General features: G+C 43.2%; 1 protein-coding gene across 1 annotated transcript in view; it reads left to right on the top strand.

Moving 5' to 3' along the window:
* The first annotated feature begins 938 nt into the window (after window positions 1-938).
* LOC120932840 (aldo-keto reductase family 1 member C23-like protein) overlaps window positions 939-22,540 on the top strand; it is a 36,862-nt gene continuing 15,260 nt past the window's right edge. Inside the window, exons 1-5 of the mRNA XM_040345618.1 lie at window positions 939-1,167; window positions 12,438-12,509; window positions 13,538-13,705; window positions 18,060-18,176; window positions 20,226-20,303. Of these exons, the coding sequence (XP_040201552.1) occupies window positions 943-1,167; window positions 12,438-12,509; window positions 13,538-13,705; window positions 18,060-18,176; window positions 20,226-20,303 (660 nt within the window). The 5' untranslated portion in view covers window positions 939-942. The remainder of the gene's footprint in view (window positions 1,168-12,437; window positions 12,510-13,537; window positions 13,706-18,059; window positions 18,177-20,225; window positions 20,304-22,540) is intronic.

Raw genomic sequence — 22,540 nt, 5'->3', positions numbered from 1 at the left:
GCGCCCCCCGCTCGCCCCCGACTCCCGTGCGTGTGCCCGGCGGGCGCGATCGCCGCCGGGCACACGCGATCGCTCGGTACAGAGCGGGGACCGGGAGCTGTGTGTGTAAACACACAGCTCCCGGTCCTGTCAGCAGGGGAAATGCTGATCTTCGGTTCATACAATGTATGAACCGAGGATCAGTGTTTCCCCTAGTGAGGCCACCCCCCCCCCCCACAGTAAGAACACACCCAGGCATACTTAACCCCTTCCCCGCCCCCTAGTGTTAACCCCTTCGCTGCCAGTGGCATTTTTATAGTAATCCAATGCATTTTTATAGCACTGATCGCTATAAAAATGCCAATGGTCCCAAAAATGTGTCCGCCATAATGTCGCAGTACCGAAAAAAAAAATCGCTGATCGCCGCCATTACTAGTAAAAAATATATAATAAAAATGACATAAAAATACCCCCTATTTTGTAAACGCTATAACTTTTGCGCAAACCAATCAATAAACGCTTATTGCGATTTTTTTTTACGAAAAATATGTAGAAGAAAACGTATCGGCATAAACTGAGGAAAAAAAACTTTTTTTATATATTTTTGGGGGATATTTAGTATAGCAAAATGTAAAAAATATTCATTTTTTCAAAATTGTCGCTCTATTTTTGTTTATAGCGCAAAAACTAAAAACCGCAGAGGTGATCAAATACCACCAAAAGAAAGCTCTATTTGTGGGAAAAAAAGGACGCCAATTTTGTTTGGGAGCCACGTCGCACGACCGCGCAATTGTCTGTTAAAGCGACGCAGTCCCGAATCGCAAAAAGTACTCTGGTCTTTGGGCAGCAATATGGTCCGGGGGGTAAGTGGTTAAAGAAGAGAATATGAATTAAAATAGGGATTTTAGGTTTTAAACACATAACCTGTTAAACTGGTTATTAACTATCACATTGTTAATTTAGATGCAGCCACACCTCAAAAAGAAACCTGGAGACACGCTTATGAAAGGTAAATCTGTCTTATGCAGGGTCTGCTCAGAATCACATACAGTAAGGATGTCCTCGTCAGTCAAGAAGGATGATGGCACACAGGACCAAGGAACAAAATTCCACCAAGACTCCCGCCTGCTTCTCAATGATGGGCACAGCATTCCAGTGATTGCACTGGGGACATTCCTCCCTGATATAGTGAGTAACACTCAACTTTTCTTTTTTACAATGTTAGTTAGTATCAAGGTAAAATGAGCAATGCTATATCACATAAACAATTTAGTCATTGAGGCCCCGTACACACGTCCGAGGAACTCGACGGGCAAAACACATCGTTTTGCTCGTCGAGTTCATTGTGAAGCCGCCGAGGATCTCGGCGAGCCAAGTTTCCCCGTTGACTAACGAGGAAATAGAGAACATGTTCTCTATTTGGCCCGACGAGATCCTCGTCGGTTTCCTCGGCCTAAAGTGTACACACGGCCGGGTTTCTCGGCAGAATACAGCTCCGATCGAGTTTCTGGCTGAATTCTGCCGAGAAACTCGGTCGTGTATACGGGGCCTCAGGGCTCATTCACACCTATATGCGGTAATACTAGCTTTTTTTATCTGTCAATATGCGTCGCACTGTAAAGTACATCTAAACTCAAAAGCAAAAATTGTATATATTGCAGGTTTCCAGTCTGCATTTGTTTTAATTTTTTCATGCCTTTTTTCCTTTATTTTCACCTGGTAAATCCGCCAGTAACACACTTTCTGCCCTATGGCGATAACCTTCATGCCTCGTACACGCGATCGTTTTTCTCGACAGGAAAAAAGAACAACGTTTTCCCAACGGGATTCCTCTCAAGCCTGCCTTGTATACACACGTTCAGGCCAAATACCGCCCGTCCAACAGGGCCACCCTTTGAGCTGCTTTTTCTTATCCTCATGTTAGTAAAAGTTTGGTGAGAGACGATTCGCGCTTTTAATGCGCTGCATTAAACGATGCAATAATTTGAAGCGTGACGAATGTGGTATCTCCATTACGAATGCTAGTTTTACCAGAAAGAGCGCTCCCGCCTCATACTTGATTCTGAGCATGTGTGTTTTTTCCCCTCGGGAAAAAGCATATACACGACCAGTTTTCCCAACGGGGAATCCCGACTGGAAAAAAGAAAGCTGGTTCTCTTTTTTTTCCCTGCAGTTTTCTCGCCTGGAAAACTGCGATGGAGCATACACACAGCCTTTTTCCCGGCCAAAAGCTCTCATGGCAGTTTTCCCGACGGGAAAACCAGTCGTGTGTATAAGGCATCACTCTGTACTGCATGGAGGAGCAGTGTTGTCCATGTAGAACAGGACTATAGATTACCCCACACTCTCCTCATTTCTACAGCATACGAGAGAGGTAGTCCTGAGAGATAGCTGATAATAATGTAAGAAAGAAGAATCTCACATGGGAACCCCTTTGAGAATGGGTGGACTTTTATGGGCACAACATGAGACACATAGATAATATAAAAGTATCAATTTATTAGACAAAATTAAAAAAAAATGAATAAAATCCAGGCTTTAGAACTAAAGCCGAATGAACAGTGGGGCAAAATAGGTCCCCTACAAAAGTATTCATGTACCCTTAACTAGCATCTAGACAAGAGTGACAATAATTTCACAATGTATAAATACATGGATATAAATACTCTTGTCTAAGGGAGGTCAACACATTTGTTAAGTAGTAAGGGTACAAACAAGATTATTTTAAAACAAACAAATATTTGTTAGGAATATGTACAGATCATTTCATATAATTACATCTTTAAGATCATATAACAAGATATACATGTCTTACATTTAGCGATACCTTCCTAGTCTTTGATATAACAGTCTGGGGGGCGGACTAACGCAGGGGTTCAAATCGGCCAGCCCCAAGGCAGGCACCCAGAGGCTAGAGAAAATTCTAAGTATAGAGTGTATTTAAATTAGTACATATATTTGGTTGTAAACTATCAATGTACTAATAGGTATTTGAAGAAAACAAAAACTTACTCAGAATAACAAAAAAATTGAATAAAATGATCCACTAGTGCGTATTTACTCCAGTAGATTAGAAATAAGCATCAGCTATCCGAAATGAATATCCAAGGAAAAAATAGTTAAATAAAATGGGCTGGTATCATTAGTGATACATTGATGGAGAAAATTTACAAGCAGGTACTGTATGAATGCCCTGGTGTGCTATACAGTAATACATGTATGGAAACCGTATACCATATAATATTGTATATAGAATTTACGTAGCTTATAATGATGTACATGTATATCCTGATGTATATGCCTCCAATGAGGATGCTCAGTGTAGGACTAGAGAGTCCCCCTAGGGGAGCTGGTGTTCTGTCGAGAAGTGCCTGGCTATCAAATAGTGCCTGGGTGAAACTGCACATGCTCCGCACGGAGCCGAGTTGGCGATCAGCTGTTGTTTTGTGTATTTACATGAAGGGGGCGGATTTTTAAATGATGGGCAGTGATGGGGGCAGAATTTATATCGATGGCCAAACAAAGCTGGAAAATAAATCTTTATCTACTAAAAAAGCCACCCTTCAATTGACTAAACCTGCCACCCGCAAGCGTACATAATGAATAGCAGATAAAGATTTATTTTGTAGATTTGTTTGGCCATCGATAAAAATTCCGCCCCCACCACTGCCCATCATTTAAAAATCCACCCCCTTCATGTAAATATCTGCACGTCTCCTACATGAACGTGCCTCGGCAATGCGAGACAACAGCTGATCATAACCTCAGCTGCGCTGAGGCTGCGTTCGGTGCATGCATGGCGTATGCGCAGTTCTGGCCGGGCATTTTTCTATAGGGTGCAGTTCTCGACAGGACACCGGCTATGAATCAAAAATAGATATAAATGTGGAGACACACCATTGTGTATCAGCATCTGCTTCTACCACAAGAAAATAAAATATTTCAAGTCGAAAATATCAAAATAGTCTCATGCTTTGAGGACTGGGATAGAGGGATAGTTTGATGAGATGAATCAGAAACCCAATCTGATGGTATAAGCTTCTGTGAACAGACATCAATCATAAGGAGTATAGAATATACTGCCAGCTGCATCGCTCATCTTTCCTTCCACCTACCTTGGAGATAAACCACTCTCATATGGATAGGCCGCCACGTGTATCCTTCATCCAGGCGTCCAGTTATATGCCCCTACCGCGCCTAATCAACCTCAGCCGTGCCAAGCATCGGCTTTTGGCTGATGACATCACAGAGCGGCGCAACAGCATTTAAGGACGTGCTGGCACAGCGTACATTACATTAAGGGTGCAGGCGCAAGATGTGCCATGCCCAATAGATGGTTCTAGAGCCCTCCAGATCGGCAAACCTGGCGAGCGAATGCGCATCTCGGTCACGGCCGATATCCACACAGCCAAAAGGCATGTGTAGCGCCCTGCTCCTGATGACCAGGCGCCATGTTTAAATTTAGTGTATGTCTGAGCTGGTAGTTAGCTCAGATTTTGGGATGATTAAGGCTAAAACAGCCTCTGTTCCGACTATGGCTGTGTTTGAAGGACTTCCCATTGTTGCCTGTAGGTGGCGTTACCACCCCAGGCCAATGTTGGAATACAAGCAGGCCAGAGAGTATTGGGTGCTTTTCCCCAGGAACAGCCCAGTGGGAGTGGTCTCTCCGCTGGGCATGCTGGGGAAAGGTACTTAAGTGCCAGACGCCATTTTTTTTTGCCTCGTGGCCCTCAGGGCTCGAGGTATGTGATGGTTGATTTTCAGCCACGTTGGCCCGAGGCTGCATACCTGCCACGTAGGCCCAGTTGTCCTGACTGGGGCCTACACTTTGGAGGTGGTCTTGCGCTGTCTGTCCTAAAGGAGGAAGCCACTCAATGGAGGGAACCAGGGTAGGACCTGTCCCAGAGAGGACCAAGCGGATGGCTGGTATCTCGGGCAAGGCCTGATGACTTTATTGGAGGATGCACTGTAGCCTATGTTACCTTACAGTGTGCCGGGTCGGCTTAAAGGCTCTAAACTGTAAGGCGGGGTATCCGAATACTAAATCCTGTGGCAGAGGATTATTGAACACTTCATCTTTATCGTAATAAAGTCTGTGGCAGAGACTATTATTCTTTATTTTTGTCTGTGCATCATCCCGGCTGCTAGACCGGTGAGAGGGGCCTATCCGGGTGAGCAATACCCACTCAGAGGAAAGTGGTGAGTATCTTTTGAAGCTTAAAAGCTCCCCAGTGATCTGCATACATTGCCTGAAACTTCCCCTGACCCTCCATCCCTCTATCTGTGCAAGTTAGTGTGAAATAAAGCTTAACAAAAAGGATTTACAACTTGTGTGGACATTGAGGTTTCTATAGACTCTCATCCCCTAGACCAGGGGTCTCCAAACTTTCTAAAGAAAGGACCAGTTTACTGTCCTTCAGACTTTAGGGGGGCCGGACTGTGCCCAGTGGGAGTAAAGAATGCCCAATCTTTTTTATTAGGGGGAGAAATAGTTGGTATCATTGTGACAAATGGTGCCCTACTGTTGGTGTCAGTGGAAGGAATAGTGCCCCATCATTGGTGTCAGTGGAAGGAACAGTCCCTCATGTTGGAGTCGGTGGAAGGAACAGTGCCCCATTGTTGGTAACAGTGGCAGGAATAATGCCTCGAGGGCCGGATGAAGGCAAGCAAAGGGCCACATCCGGCCCCAGTGCCGCAGTTTGGAGACCACTGTCCTAGACAACGAATGGTGAGGTAACGTGCAGGCCCAAATTTAAACCAGCAGCTCCCTCAGGGGTAGTGCTACACATGCAGTGGGGGTATGTGGTATGAGAGTACCTGTACCTGTGTGGTACGGGAGTGTGTGGAAAGCATATGTTCGCCCCGCAGAATGAATCAGGAACCATTAAAGGCTGCCAGCCTATTGCACAAATTAACATAGGCCCATATTCTCTGTAAATGTCCGCGGGCGGCGCGTAAGGCATTTACACTCCGCCGCCCCAAACTACAGGAGCAAGTGCTGTATTCCCCAAACACTTGCTCCGTAGTTTGGGGCGGCGGAGTGTAAATGGCCCGGCGTAGCCACGCGTATCTTCAAGGGGGCGGCTTCTATTCAAATTAAGCGCGCCCCCGATTCTAAGTAACTGAGCATGCGTCGGGCTTAAAAAAGCCCAGTGCGCATGCTCCAGTTCTCGGCAGAAAACGTCAATGACGCCGACGTGTGCGTCATTGACGTAAAGTCGTATTCAAGAACGACTTAGGGAAACGACGTAGCCGACGGAAAAACACGACGCGGACCCGACGCTATCCGTAACATGGCCTACGTGGGACATGCGGAAACTTACTCCTCATATAGCAGGAGTAAGTTTCCGCTTACGCAAACGAGGTTAGCGCCGGGTACGCGACGCGAAATCGTTGGGGAATCGGCGTAGCAGGCTTATTTGCATAAACAAATGAGACCTTCACGTAAATGCCATCTAGCGGCGGGCGGCGTAATTACATTTAAGATCCGACAGTGTAAGTGACTTACACATGGCGGATCTTAAGTGTATCTATGCGAAAATGATTCTAAGAATCAGTCGCATAGATACACGGGCCAAAAAAGAGAGATACGATGGAGTATCCTGAGATACTCCATCGTAACTTCTCTCAGAATATGGCCCATACTGTATAATATTTAGATTAACTGTTATTTACACATAGTAAACTATAAAGAATCCCTACATATTTGAGGACAATGTCTATCTGGGCACATACATGGGTGGCTACCCAGTATGTTTATGTCCCCTAAAATGGGAGACATAAATTCAGTGTTATGCCCTGTACACACGATCACTTTTTGTGATGAAAAAAAATGTCATTTTTTAAAACGTCATTTAAAATGATCGTATGTGGGCTAAACATCATTCTTTGTCTTCTGAAAAACGACCAAAAAAAAATTCGAACATGCTTCAATTTTTTATGTCATTTTTTTTAAATGTCATTTTTTGTGTCGTAAAAAATTATCGTGTGTGGGCAAAAACGACGTTTTAAACCTGCACATGCCCAGAAGCAAGTTATGAGACGGGAGGTAAAACTACCATTCATAATGGAGTAAGCACATTCATCACGCTGTAACAGACAAAAAAGCACAAATCGTCTTTTACTAACACGGAATCAGCTAAAAGCAGCCTCAAGGCGAATAGAACTTTCCCTTTAGAGTGCCGTCGCTTTGTTCATCATTTTTCAAAAACGATGGTGTGTAGGCAACATCACTTTTAATGATGAAGTTGGAAAAATTTAATTTTTTTCATGATAAAAAATGAATTTTTTTTTTTTAATCACAAAAAGTGATCGTGTGTACGGGGCATCAGGCTTGATGTGATTGCATATAGAGGGAACCATGGAGAGCCAGGGGGAGCACAAGCAAATAATATCGTTCAAATCAATACAGAGGATTATAAAAAGGGTTTATAACTGAGGGCTTCATTATGACCTGGGGTTCAGTTGCCTTTAAACTGAAAATCCAACGTGCTTTTTGTTGTAGAATAACTTTATCAAACTCCCCCCCTCCAGGGTTCTTCATGATTCTCTCCAATGCTGCCAACCTGACTACTTCAGTATTGTTTTGTTATACAGACCAATGTGCCTACCTATAGGTGTAGATAGCAGATAACTTTTAGCATAGTACAGTTGTGCTCATAAGTTTTCATACCCTGGCAGAATTTATGATTTCATGCCCATTTTTCAGAGAATATGAATGATAACACAAAAACATTTCTTTCACCCATGGTTAGTGTTTGGCTTAAAGCGGTTGTAAACCCGCATATACATTTTTTTTTATACCTGCAAGGCAAAAGCCATAATGAGCTAGTATGCACCGCATATTAGCTCATTATGAAATACTTACCTCGGAACGAGGTAGGGAACTTACCTGGTCCACGCCGAGCCGAGCGTGTCTTCCGGGTATCGCCGCTCCTGCGCTGTGATTGGCTGGAGCGGCGATGACATCACTGCGCGCGGGAGATTTCCTTTCCGGCATGGGTCGGCAGGGCCGGCCCTTCAGCCAAGGATCCCCCCTGCGCATGCGCCCCTGCAATCAGCGGCGCATTGCGAGGGGAATATTTCCTAAACCGTACAGGTTTAGGAGATATTCTTTATACCTACAGGTAAGCCTTATTATAGGCTTACCTGTAGGCAAAAGTCAAAAAAGTGGGTTTACAACCACTTTAAGCCATTTATTATCAATCAACTTTGTTTACTCTTTTTAAATCATAATGGTAACAGAAACTACCCAAATGACCATGATCAAAAGTTTACATACCCTGATGACTTTGGCCTGATAACATGCACACAAGTTGACACAAAGGGGTTTGACACAAAGAGCTATTAAATGTAACCATCTTCAAATGTGATCTGTTTGCTTGAAATTAGTGTGTGTGTATAAAAGGTCAATGAGTTTCTGGACTCCTGACAGACATTTGCATCTTTTATCCAGTGCTGCACTGAGGTTTCTGGATTCTGAGTCACAGGGAAAGCAAAAGGATTGTTAAAGGATCTGCGGGAAAAGGTAGTTGAACTGTATAAAACAGGAAAGGGATATAACAAGATATCCAAGGAATTGAGAATGCCAATTAGCAGTGTTCAAACTCTAATCAAGAAGTGGAAAATAAGGGGTTCTGTTGAAACCAAACCACGGTCAGGTAGAACAACTCAAATTTCAGCCACAACTGCCAGGAAAATTGTTAGGGATGCAAAGAAAAACACACAAATAACTTCAGGTGAAATACAGGACTCTCTAAAAAATACATGAATTATGGCGGTTTCAAAATTCACAATAAGGAGGCACTTGAAGAAAGATGGGCTGCATGGTCGAGTCACCAGGAGAAAACCATTACTACGCAAATGCCTCAAAGTTTCCCGCTTACAATACGCCAAACAGCACAGAGACAAGCCTCAAACCTTCTGGCACAAAGTCATTTGAAATGATAAAACCAAAATTGAGCTTTTTGGCCACAACCACAAACCCTACATTTGGAGAGGAGTTAACAAGGCCTATGATGAAAGGTACGGAGGTGGGTCGCTGATGTTTTGGGGATGTGTGAACTACAAAGGCACAAAGAATGTGGTAAAAATGGTTGGCAAGATGAATGCAGTATGTTATCAAAAAATACTCGAGAAACATTTGCATTCATCAGCCAGGAAGCTGTGTATGGGACGTACTTGGACATTCCAACATGACAATGATCCCAAACACAAGGCCAAGTTGACCTGTCATTGGCTACAGCAGAATAAAGTGAAGGTTCTGGAGTGGCCATCTCAGTCTCCTGACCTCAATATCATTGAGCCACCCTGGGGAGATCTCAAACATGCAGTTCATGTAAGAGAGCCCAAGAGTTTACAGGAACGGGAGGCTTTTTGTCAAGAGGAATGGGCAGCTTTACCATCTGAGAAGATAAAGAGTCTCATCCCCAAATACCACAAAAGACTTCAAGCTGTCATTGATGTTAAAGGAAGAAATACACGCTATTAAGAACTGGGGTATGTAAACTTTTGATCAGGGTCATTTGGGTAGTTTCTGTTCCCATTATGATTTAAAAAGCGTAAACACAGTTGATTGATAATAAATGGCTTCAGCCAAACACTAACCATGAGTGAAAGAAAAGTTTTGTGTTATCGTTCATATTCTCTGAAAAATAAAAATAAATGATAAATTCTGCCAGGGTATGTAAACTTATGAGCACAACTGTATATGTGGTCTTTTATTTTACGCCAAAAATTGACATTTAGTTTTGCCCACATAAAATCTTCCACATTCGCAGAACATTATGTAGACAATTCCTATTGTTTGACAATCTACGTGATATTTAATGGCCTGCAATTTTCCATGAGGTGAGTGCAGGAATTGGTTCTCTAACTGTAAATCTAATCACAAAAATTACATCCTCCACATTTCCAAGTGCCATTTGGTTCAGGGTTGTTATCATATTTGGCTACCTCAAAGTGGTTCCTAGTAACCCTATCTTTCACAGAGTGCGCTCTTTTAAATGTAATTTCAGGGAAATTAAGCTATTAGGTTTCATGGCACGGTTAACATGTATAATTTGCACTTGTCAAGCATATACAGCACAACAAAACACTTTATGTGGTATGCTTAACAGACCAAAAAAAAAAAAACACACATAATAGAAGTACATGTTTAGGGTTTACATACATTTTAAGCTTGGGATAGTATTTGTCAACATATAGAGCAGTTGATCTCAACCTGGGGGTCAAATTATGATTTGCCAGGGGTCGCCGAATCCTGGTCTGTTCCTGAAGCCCGGTACGACCACCGAGGAGGTCCCGACCCCAGGTTGAGAACCACTGCTCTATAAGTATTTTTTCCCTCTATAGTACAAAGCGGTATGCTTTCCCAGCCTTTTTGCGGCCGCCCAGCAGGGCTGTTCCTGGAACCCGCGGCCACCCACTCAGCCTCTTTGCAGCCTAGGAATGTGAAGTAGGAAGGGCTGGAGCAGACCCTATCTCCTGATTTTGGCATAGGTGTCACTGCTACGAGACGCCACAAAGTCAAAGACAAAGTGAGTAACACTACCTGTGATTATAGTTGCCATTAAAAGTCCCCACTACAGTTCTCAGATCAGCAGATGACCTTGATCAAGAGCACCTAAGTTTTGCTGATCTGAACTCCAGAGGCGTCCCTAGGGGGGGGCCCCACCATGTGCCCCCCCAAAAAAAAAAAAATAATTTTTTTTTTTTGCAATTTTTGTATTTTGCTCCCCGAGAGGGAGAGCGTCCCCAGTCAGCTCTGCGAGGGATTCCTCCCCCTCCCTGTGCTCGCCGACACTGCATAATGCGAGCGCTCACACAACCAGATATTCTAGCCTGGCCCGTGTTTAAGTGTGTGCAGTGCAGACTGCAGTACACTGTAATCACTGAACTACATTATCTCCATCCCTTCTCTCCCCCCCCCCATCTGTCTCCCTCCCCCTCTCCTGTTCTTTCAAAACATTCACAATTTACTTTCACTTTCAGTTAGGCAGGTAATATATGGTGCAAATTTCTTTCCTGCATCCACAGATTGCAGGAAAGAAACTTGCATGATTCCCCCATCAACACAGACACTGCTGACGGGAATATCCCTCCTGCCCAGCAATTGTATTCTCCCGACAAACAGTGATTATCACCAGTGGCTATACAGCAACCACTAGTGATAATTATAAGAGAACCGGCTCATTAATGGTTCAAATCTCAGCCAGTTTCTGCTGAACCAGCTGAGATTTAAACTGTCTATGGCTGGTCTTAGCTCTTAGGCAGCCCATACATTGATTAGCACTGTGGAGTGTCGGCTTCCTGGCGTGATCGGGCATGTGGGATTTCAAACACACCCGAGCTCATCTCTATTGGTTGTAGACAGTTGAGCTCCCTGCTGGTTGCTTAGCAGCAGTGGACCCTTCTCTGACAAGCTGATCGGGATGCAATCCAGGTGATGCTCTTAGTCAAATCCTAGTCATAAATATCAGAGATTTTATTGATCAAAGCCCACACTTTACAGGCATAGAGCCCACATGGCTGCTGATCATATGGTTGATTATCATTATGTGGTTGTACTCTTGATGCTAATAAATACTGTGTTTATTAGATCTGACTGGGAGCATCACCTGGATCACATGCCGATCAGCATGTCAACAGAGAAGGTTATACAGCATTACTGCTGCTAGGTGACCAGCTGGGGGCTCGGCTCTCTATAACTAATAGTGCCAGCCTTCCCCTGCATGCACCCATAATGTCACCAGCACTAGGTCCTAATAGACTGCCGCCGCTGCCAAGGAGACAGACGCCAGACCAGCGCTGTAAATAGCAGGGACAGGACAACTGGGGATCCCCACTGTGGCAGAACACCAGGGCCCGGTGGCAAGACAACCTTTGCAACCCTGATAGTTCTCCCACTGCTTTGGACCCTTATATTTTCTTGGTGTGCTGGTGACATATATCTCTTGTTTTCTGCCACCCTGGGGGGCCCCAGTATAGTAGGAAGGGAGCTCACTGCAGAACATGTGAAAGGGCCCATAGTGGGATCGTAGTAAAGGGCCCCAGGATATATATAATATATATATATATATATATATATATATATATATATATTGCATTTTATAGTTGGCCCCCCTACTTTTGTCCCTGTCCCCCCATGTGCCCCCCCTAAATATGAAAGCTGGAGACGCCACTGCTGAACTCCCCCCCAGCACTGCCACCAACAGCACTGCCACTCATCCCAACTTCCCTCCAGCAATACCACTCATCCCATCCCCCCCCCCACCAGCACTACCACTCATCCAGTTCCCAACCCCCCCCCCCCCCCCCCGTGTACACAACCCACGCTACAAAATATATCACTGGTATAGAGGGTACAGGCTGCTGAGAATTTGGTCATTTAAGTTGGCTTCTGAACAATGTCGTTATGCAAATTCCATGCAGCAAATGAAAAAACTGTTCTTCCCTAGATGCGCGAGGACTTGATTGGAGAAAACAGGATGACCGTCTCTGTTCTGGAGACATCTGACATTTTGGACAAGGTATGTTCTATGCTATGGATCAATACAATAGATAATATAGGACTAATTCAGCAATGTATGTCTAGGGGCAATAAAGGTGTGTGGCAGCCTTGTCCAATCAGATTTCAGTTTCCTGTAGACAGGTCAGTTAAAGGGGTTGTAAAGGTTCATATTTTTCACCTTAATGCATTGCATTCTATGCATTAAGGTGAAAAAACAACTGATGTTTTCCGGCCCCCCAGCCCCCTGTTTACTTACCTGAGCCATCGAAAGTCCCGTGTCGCGAAAGAGCAGTTTTCTTGACCGGGCTTTTCGGCTTATTCATTGGATTAATAGAAGCGCAGCCATTGGCTCCCGCTGCTGCCAATCAAACTAATAACGCGGCGCACCAGGGGGCGGGGCCAAGTGATACAGTCGGCGGGTATCACGGGATTGCCCCGCAAGCTAACCCCCTTGGGAAAGAGCTTTCAATGAAGGGGGTTAGCTGAAGAGGGGAAGAGCAGAGACAGTCACCGAGGGACCCCAGAAGACCAGGATCGGGGCCACTCTGTGCAAAATGAGCTGCACAGTGGAGGTAAGTATAACATGTTTGTTATTTAAAAAAAAAATATGATCCTTTACAACCCATTTAAAACTTAATTTCTAAAAGGTTGCTGTAGTTGAATATGCACTCTGCAAGTAGTTCTGTGTCGAAAACCATAGCATATAGCTCATGTTCCAATGGGGGAAATATGCTTTCACTTGCTGTCCTGGAGACAGGAAATACTCTCTTAGGAAACTGCTACATGAGATAGTATCGCCATAGGATTTTTTCCTTCTATTCCTATTCCGGTGTCATCTATAACATATTTGATTTTTATCACTTTCTGTGTTAGTGACTCCAGTGCAAATAGAGATGGTGAATCGACCTAGAGGGAACACAGACAACAATAAAAACCTAATCTAACCATCCCACACCTAACCAAAAACTGTAAAATAGCTTTAAATATAGTAATAGTAATCATTATAATTATATGTATATATTAGTAATTGTTCTCATCTCGCATTAGTCTCTCACAGATAAGGTGAAAGAAGCTGTGAAAACTTCCCTTGATATTGGTTACCGACATGTTGACTGCGCCTACATCTATATGACTGAGAAATACATTGGCCAGGCCTTTCAAGAAACATTTTCAGAGGGCAATTTAAAAAGAGAAGATGTCTTCTATACAACAAAGGTATCCTTATTTGCAGATTAAAGGCAATCAGCCAAATGCAAATTATGATCTGGTTTCATTTTCAAAAGATTTGTAACTCTGTATATCCAGTGTTGTTATGCAGACACACCAGTCAGGCAGCACAGTAAGGTTGGCCACCTTATTGTTCTTTACTACTGTTATGTGATAAAAGCTTAAAGTGGTAGTAAACTCTGTACTACCACTTTAACCTACAGGTAGGCCTATAATAAGGCTTACCTGTAGATATAAAGAATATCTCCTAAACCTATAAGGTTTAGGAGATATTCCGCTCGCAATGCGCCGCTGACTGCAGCAGCGCATGCACATCAGAGATCCTCGGCTAAACGCCCGGCAGCCGCCGGACCTTGCCGGGGAGAAGTGTGGGAGTGACGACATCGCCGCTCCAGCCAATCACAGCGATGAAGCGGCGATACCTGGAAGACACGCCGAGGCAAGATGACATCTCCCTCGGCGTGGACCAGGTAAGATCCTCACACCTCGTTTCAAGGTAAGTATTTCATAATGAGCTAGTATGTGGTTCATACTAGCTCATTATGACGTTTGCTTTTCAGGTGTTAAAAAAAAAACGGCAGCGGGTTTACTACCGCTTTAATGCAGTTTGTATTTGTAATATAAAAATCTTTGCATATTTTATATATAATGTGATTCTGTACTTGCCAAATATGCTGCAGAAATCTCCTTCCACTCTGGCTGCAACCATTTTAACTGTGGGCAGCTGAATTCAGCCTGATGCTTTTCTCTCCTGTAAGCATGTTCATAGGGCTATACTGACAGCACTTTCCAAGCAATATAACCTCTGTTGGGTTACAGCACTGGCCCTACCCTCCATTTTCTATTTTGAAAAGAAAAAAAAAACATTGAAATTCATGCATCCAGGACCCAGCCTCTAATCTCCATATTTTTTAAGCACATGATTAGAGCACAAGGCCAGTGGCGTATCCTCCATGGGTGCAGGGTGTTCCCTGCACACCGGCCTCCAAGGCGAGGAGGGTCCACTGTGACCCACCCTGCACACATGGAGGATTTTCCTTTGATTCACAGCCGGAATGATCGGTGTGGCAGGAGGGACAGCTGTAAGCACCGATCTCCCTGCATGCTGCTTCTCCTCCTCTCCCTCCCATGGCTATCAATGCTTACTGCTATCCCTCCTGCCACACCGATCATCCCGGGATGTTCTTTGTGTCCTCCTCCTCTTGTTCTCTTCCTCTGCTCCCTGTGTTCTCTCCCAGCCCACTTTGTCTTCCTTCTCCGCTCCCCCGTTCTCCTCCGTCCCCCGTTTTCTTCTGGCCCGCTGTGTCCTCCTCTGCCCTCCGTTATCCTCTGGCCTGCCATGTCCTCCTTCTTCTCCGCCCCCGGTCCCCCTCTTGTCTCCCACAGCCAGCTTCCCTCCTCTCCTCTCCTGTGGGCTGCAGGGAATCTGTCAGGATGGAGAGCGGAGGAAGGAACCAGTAAATATGTTATTACTGGCTCCTTCCTTTTCTGAATTGGACACAGAGAGCGATCATTACCAAACGGTCTTTATGTCCTGTAATAACTGAGCAGAGTAACCAGTGTGTTACCCTGCTTCAGTTTATGAATGAACAGGAGCCTCAGTTTACTGTCCATTCATCTTCAATACTGAGCAAAGGACTGGGGAATCTGTGTCTCTGTGCCCCTTTCTCTGTATCAAAGGGGAGATGTCAGGCATCTGTTTAGACCCCTAACATCTCACCAAAGACCACCAACAAGGCTGATTAAAAAATAAAAATAGGTAAATATATATATATATATATATATATATATATATATATATATTTATATATGTACCGGTATATACACAGCATTTATAAAAGGGTTGAACAAACTGCACTATAAAAGGTAAAAAAAAATAATAAATAAAAAACAAGCCAGCAAGTATGAGCAGCAATTCTCCTGTATGACATCAACTACAGTGTAGCAATAATATAAAATAGTAGAATCACTCTAAATTATAGAAAAATTGTGAGTCCACCAGTGATTCTAGCCTTGAAACTTGATGATCCCTGATGATCAAACAGCACCTTTAGCTCATACCCAGCCTGGGCCTTTCTCCTAATGGAATCGTTCTCCTAATCCTGGGGTGTCACTCGCTCATATAGATGGATGGATATATGTAAAAAACAACAGAAGCTCCACATAAAACCTTTTAAAATGTATTTTAAAGTAAAGTAATGCACTTACAGATTAAAGGTTTGATGGAAGCCTTAAGTTTGGTGTGCCACTTCCCCTACGCGTTTCATCAGAGATGACATCGTCCAGGGCCCCATCCAGGGTTTCCATCCGTCTGAATTTAGCGGAACGGATCGGATGTCAACGGACATGTCACAGCTGACATCCGTCGCTCCATAGAACGTATGGAGCGTCCCTTCAGGCTCGCCTAATAAACTGACAGGGGGACCTCTCTTGCACATACTACCCACCACCAAACACACACCACTACTCTCCTGCACATACTATCCACCACCAAAAACACCCCACTCCTTTCCTGCACATACTACCCACCACCAAACATTCTCCACTCCTCTCCTGCACATACTACCCACCACCAAAAACACCCCACTCCTCTCCTGCACATACTACCCACCACCAAACACACCCCACTCCTCTCCTGCACATATTACCCACCACCAAACACACCCCATTCCTCTCCTGCACATACTACCCACCACCAAACATTCTCCACTCCTCTCCTGCACATATTACCCACCACCAAAAACACCCCACTCCTTTCCTGCACATACTACCCACCACCAAACATTCTCCACTCCTCTCCTGCACATACTACCCACCACCAAACATACTCCACTCCTCTCCTGCACATACTACCCACCACCAAACACACCCCACTCCTCTCCTGCACATATTACCCACCACCAAACACACCCCATTCCTCTCCTGCACATACTACCCACCACCATACACTCTGCACTGTACATTCCCGATTTAACATGACTGTATTCTGCACTATGTAAGTCATCTTAGACTCTATTAACCACAACCCATTTAGACAAGCTCAACTTTTAGCACAATTTAAGCCACGCCTCGCTACTCACACCGCATTATTTCTTCTGTGCCTAGGGCCCCCTTTTTATCTTGCACATGGGCCCACTCATTTCATGATACGCCCCTGCCCAAGGCTCTAATTGGCTTTAAAAAAAGGGTGGGCTCAGGGTGCAGAGCACTGCGCCCTGAGCCCACCCAGTTGTATGACAATAGCAAATGAATAATTGCTATTGTCTGAGAAATAAACTTAACATTATACTTGGTCCATACAATAGGTTCAGGTAATTAAAAAAAACTGGAATAGTGTAGGATTCAACCATAGGGGGGCATTTGGAGAAATTGCTGCTCTAGCATAATGCTCACATCTAAGGCCAGCCCCCCAAGCTCAAATGGTAGTGAGCATTGAGGGGGTCAAATGATAGGGGGCCAGAGGGCCACCACCGCCGCTTCCAACCGAGTGGAAGGATTGGATAGATCTGGACATAACCACCATGTGGCCTTCATCAGATGTGTAGCTACATTTTTTTTATAGAGATCTGGAAAAGCTAGACCGCCCTGATTACAGGGGCACATAAAAGTTGTCAATTTATATCTAGGTTTTTTTTGGGCCCCATAAAAAAGAGGAGAATAATTGATTGAGTCTTACAAAAAAATGACAAAAAGGAGGAGGTGCCGAGGTGGGTGGGGACAGCAGTGCTGCACGAGTCTCACTGCCTGAGAGAAAATTGTCACTGGTTGCAAGATGCCAGGCAGCGTTGGCCCTAGCAACCAGTTCCAGAAATGTAGTTATTAGTTAGTAGGGGGTGGCTATGTCCTCAATTTCATTCCGGGACAATGTATTGTCCCAGAATGAAGGTGCCCGGGACCCAGGACAGACATGTCAATTGCGGGACAGTCCCGGGCAATCCGGGACACGTGGGCACCCTAACATGTGCGGATCTTTGGGCACAGGCATGCAATTGTAAGGCTACATTTAGACAACTGCAGAGTAGCAGCCAGTAAATTCTGGAAGGTGGTTGTAAATTCTCCCTGCACACACTGTGGTGCCACATACAAACTGAATGCAGGTGATCAGTCACTTTGTATGTGGTCATAGCACAGAACATTGCTGTGTCAATAGACAGTATTTAGCCATTTAAAAAGGGAATTGTGAAACAAACAGTAATTTCTGCAGAACAATTAAGAATCTGCTTTTTTATTGCTTTTTTTCTTATTTAAAAAAATGGTATTACATTTTTACTCTTATAGTGTGATCAATAATATACACATTACAGTATAGTCCTTTCGGAATGCCATCATTTTGTTTTTACAGCTCTGGGTCACATTCCACCAGCCCCACCTTGTTCGCTCAGCTGTAGAAAGGTCTCTTGCTGCTCTTCAAATGGATTATATTGATTTACTTATTATCCATCACCCTATATCATTAAAGGTAAGCATTATTGTTTAATGTGTAAAATCTGTGTCCGTAAATGACTCCATTGTTCTACCAATATCTGGACTCAAATACAAATGTCGGAGATTAGCACAGTCAGGATTTCTACATAGAAGGAGATTCTTAAAGTGAACCTATCAGTAACTTTATGGATGCATGGATAAATAAATACCTGACACTAGAGCTGCACGATTCTGAATAAAATGAGAATCGCAATTTTTTTGCTTAGAATAAAGATCACGATTCTCAGCGTAACATCATCTTTCACATTATACAAACAAATTGGGCTAACTTTACTGTGTATTTTTTTTTTTAATCCATTGTAGTATATTTTTTCCTAAAAAAAATTTTTTTGAAAGATCGCTGCGCAAATATAGTGTAACATAAAATATTACAACAACAGTCAATGTATTCTCTAGGGTCTCTACTAAACATATATATATATATATATATATATATATATATATATATATATATATATATATATATATATATATATACATATATATATATAAAAAATGTTTGGAGGTTCTAAGTGATTTTCTAGCAAAAAATATTGATTTTAACTTGCAAGCAACAATTAGTCTTTAACCACTTCAGCCCCGGACCATTTGGCTGCCCAAAGACCAGAGCACTTTTTGCGATTCGGCTCTACGCCTCTTTAACTGGTCATGCGACATGGCTTCCAAACAAAATTGACGTCCTTTTTTTCCCCACAAATAGAGCTTTATTTTGGTTGTATTTGATCACCTCTGCGGTTTTTATTTTTTGCGCTATAAACAAAAACAGAGCGACAATTTTGAAAAAAGCTATATTTTTTACTTTTTGCTATAATAAATATACCCCAAAAATATATAAAAAACATGTTTTTCCTCAGTTTAGGCCGATATGTATTCTACATAAGGTAAAAAAAATCGCAATAAGTGTTTATTGATTGGTTTGCGCAAAAGTTATAACGTCTACAAAGTAGGGGATGGTTTTATGTCATTTTTTTATTAATATTTTTTTTTATTAGTAATGGCAGCGATCAGCGTTTTTTATCGTGACTGCGACATTATGGCGGACACATCAGACACTTTTGGCACTATTTTGGGACCATTCACATACTGTGTAAATGTGAATGCCAGTGAAGGGGTTAACCAGTAGGGGAAGGGGTTAAGTGTGTTCTAGGGAGTGATTCTAACAGTCTAGGGGATGGGCTATCAGTGACACGACACTGATCACTGCTCCCGAAGAGAGGGAGCAGACGATCAGTGTCAGTGTCACTAGGCAGAACAGGGAGATGCTTGCTTACATGCTTGTTTTCAGTCGAAAAAACCTTGGATGGTTTTTCCTACGGAATTCCGCTCAAGCTTGGCTTGCATACACACGGTCATGCAAAAGTTCTCGACCATCAAGAACGCGGTGACGTACAACACTACGACGAGCCGAGAAAATTAAGTTCAATGCTTCCGAGCATGCGTCGGAATTTTGCGCGGCAGAATTGCTTCAGATGATCGGAATTTCAGATTGGAATTTTTTCCGTCAGAAAATTTAAGAATCAGCTCTCAAATTTTTGTTGGCGGAAATTCCGACAGGAAAAGTCAGATGGAGCCTAAACAAGGTCGGAATTTCTGACCAAAAGCTCACATCGGACTTTTCTTGTCCGAAATTTCGACCGTGTGTACGGGGCATTAGAGGTAATAAATACCTAGGAGTGGTACAATTAAACAACATTTTAGCATTTGGGTACTTAAAGCAAAAAACACAAAAATATATTAATTGCTAGGTCCACTCCAATGATATGGTCCCTTCAGAGTATAATGTTTTGGCCTTTAACATATCATGTTGATAAATTGAAGCTTTAGTTTTTTAATAATGTGTGTAAAAGAAGAAATAGTCCAACCCTAGCTGCTGTGCGTCGATGTGGTCAAAATATGTCGAAATGCAATATTCAAAAAACATCTGCTGGATATTTTATTACAAATACAGTAGCCTAGGTCATCCGAGCTAAACCACAGGTGACTATGTTCATGTTTATCATATTACTAATTTTTGTCTGTTTAGCCAGGAGACAACCTCTTCCCAAGTGATGACAAAAGCATACCATTGTTTGACAATGTTGACCTCCGACAGACCTGGGAGGTGAGTACATTTGACAATAGCAGATCCATAATTATCAGAAAGCCCAAGTAGAGCTACAGAAACACATTTTAATCCAAGCTCTAGCCCCATTTATGCAATTTACAACTCTTCTGGGAAGGCTGTCCACAAGGTTTAGGAGTGTGTCTATGGCAGGGATCCTCAAACTACGGCCCTCCAGCTGTTGCGGAACTACACATCCCATGAGGCATTGCAAAACTCTGACATTCACAGACATGACTGGGCATGATGGGGATTGTAGTTCCTGAACAACTGGAGGGCCATAGTTTGAGGACCCATGGTCTATGGGAATGTTTGATTATTCTTCCAGAAGAATATTTGTGAGGTCAGGCACTGATGTGGACGAGAAGGCCTGGCTTGCAATCTCCATTCTAATTCATCCCAAAAGTGTTCTATCGGGTTGAGGTCAGGACTCTGCGCAGGCCACCAAGTTCCTCCACCCCAAACGCGCTCATTGTAAACCAGGTCTTCTCTTCCACATCAGTGCCTGGCCTTTACAAATGCACTTCTGGAAGAATGGTCAAACATTCCCATAGACACACTCCTAAACCTTGTGGGTATAACAGGAAGCAAGAGGACATTTTTACATAGTTGGTGGAATATTAGTCTCAGAAATTTTTTGCTGGAACAGGTTTCCACACTCTCCTCACCTCCAGTTCTGGTGACCACTGTATCATTTTGTATTTTTCCTCACTTTCTGTCTCTCTAACAGTGGCGAACAGGACAATTAGAGAGGTAGATCTTACTAGTGGGGGCACACACTCCAATAGTAACCTGGCAGGAGTTCTAATTTTTCCACATTCTATCTAAAACAAAAAAAAAACATTATCTGGCTATATATACACTTTAAAACTACGATGTATAATCAGGGCTCAAGTCCTGCGGGAACGTGTGGGAACGGAGTTCCTGCACTTTTTTCACAGCAGGAACGCAGTTCCCTTTGCAGGACTAGAGCAGCCGAGCCGTCCGAGCCAATCCTTCACTAAGCGGCGATGCCCAGCTCGAGTCACGGTCAGGGGCAGGCGAACCTTAGTAATCCTTTATGTTACTGGCCACTTCCTGTATATGAATTTATCGGGTAGTGTGCGGGTATTCCGTCACTTCCTCGATGCCGCAATGTCTCCTGGGAGCTTTTGACATTGTTCCCAGGAGACATTGCTTCTTTCTAAATCCAGCGATAACTCGCGGCAGACCTCCTGGGAACAATGACTCCCAGGAGAAATTGCGGCATCGAGGAAGTAACGGAATATACCCGAATATACTACCCGATGAATCCATATACAGGAAGCGGCCAGTAACATAAAGGATTACTAAGGTACAGTGGATCAAAAAAAAAAAACATGCGGTTTAGTAATTATGCATATGAGCGTATCATTTTTATTTATTTTTTGGTGGGGGAGTGGATCTTGGGTGGGAGTTCCCACACTTTTTTCCCCAGGACTTGACCCCTGTGTATAATGATTTTGGAAATCATTTATTTTTGGTTGCTTTTATTCTTAACCTATCTCCTCTTAACATTCTTAACATGAAACGAGAATCTTATTCATTTATATTCATTTTTCGATTTTCTTGCGTATGCTGTGTGAATGCATGAACTGTTTTTGGACAAACAAGGTACAAACGTGTACCAAAATATGTGTGTATGTGTATATGTATGTGTATATATATATATATATATATATATATATATATATATATATATATATATATATATATATATATATATATATATATATATATATACATACAGTATCTTACAAAAGTGAGTACACCCCTCACATTTTTGTAAATATTTTCTTGTATCTTTTCATGTGACAACACTGAAGAAATTACACTTTTCTACAATGTAAAGTAGTGAGTGTACAGCTTGTATAACAGTGTAAAATTGTTGTCCCCTCAAAATAACTCAACACACAGCAATTAATGTCTAAACCGCTGGCAACAAAAGTGAGTACACCCCTAAGTGAAAATGTCTAAATTGGGCCTAAAATGTCAATATTTTGTGTGGCCACCATTATTTTCCAGCACTGCCTTAACCCTCCTGGCATGGAGTTTACCAGAGCTTCATAGGTTGCCACTGGAGTCCTATTCCACTCCTTCATGATGACATCACGGAGCTGGTGGATGTTAGAGACCTTGCACTCCTCCACCTTCTGTTTGAGAATGCCCCACAGATGCTCAATTAGGTCTGGAGACATGCTTGGTCAGTCCATCACCTT

This window comes from Rana temporaria, chromosome 3 (assembly GCF_905171775.1).
Source record: "Rana temporaria chromosome 3, aRanTem1.1, whole genome shotgun sequence".
Classification (NCBI taxonomy): Eukaryota; Metazoa; Chordata; class Amphibia; order Anura; family Ranidae; genus Rana; species Rana temporaria.
The sequence above is the reverse complement of the archived record's forward strand: the minus strand, read 5'-3'. Positions and strand labels throughout refer to the sequence as shown.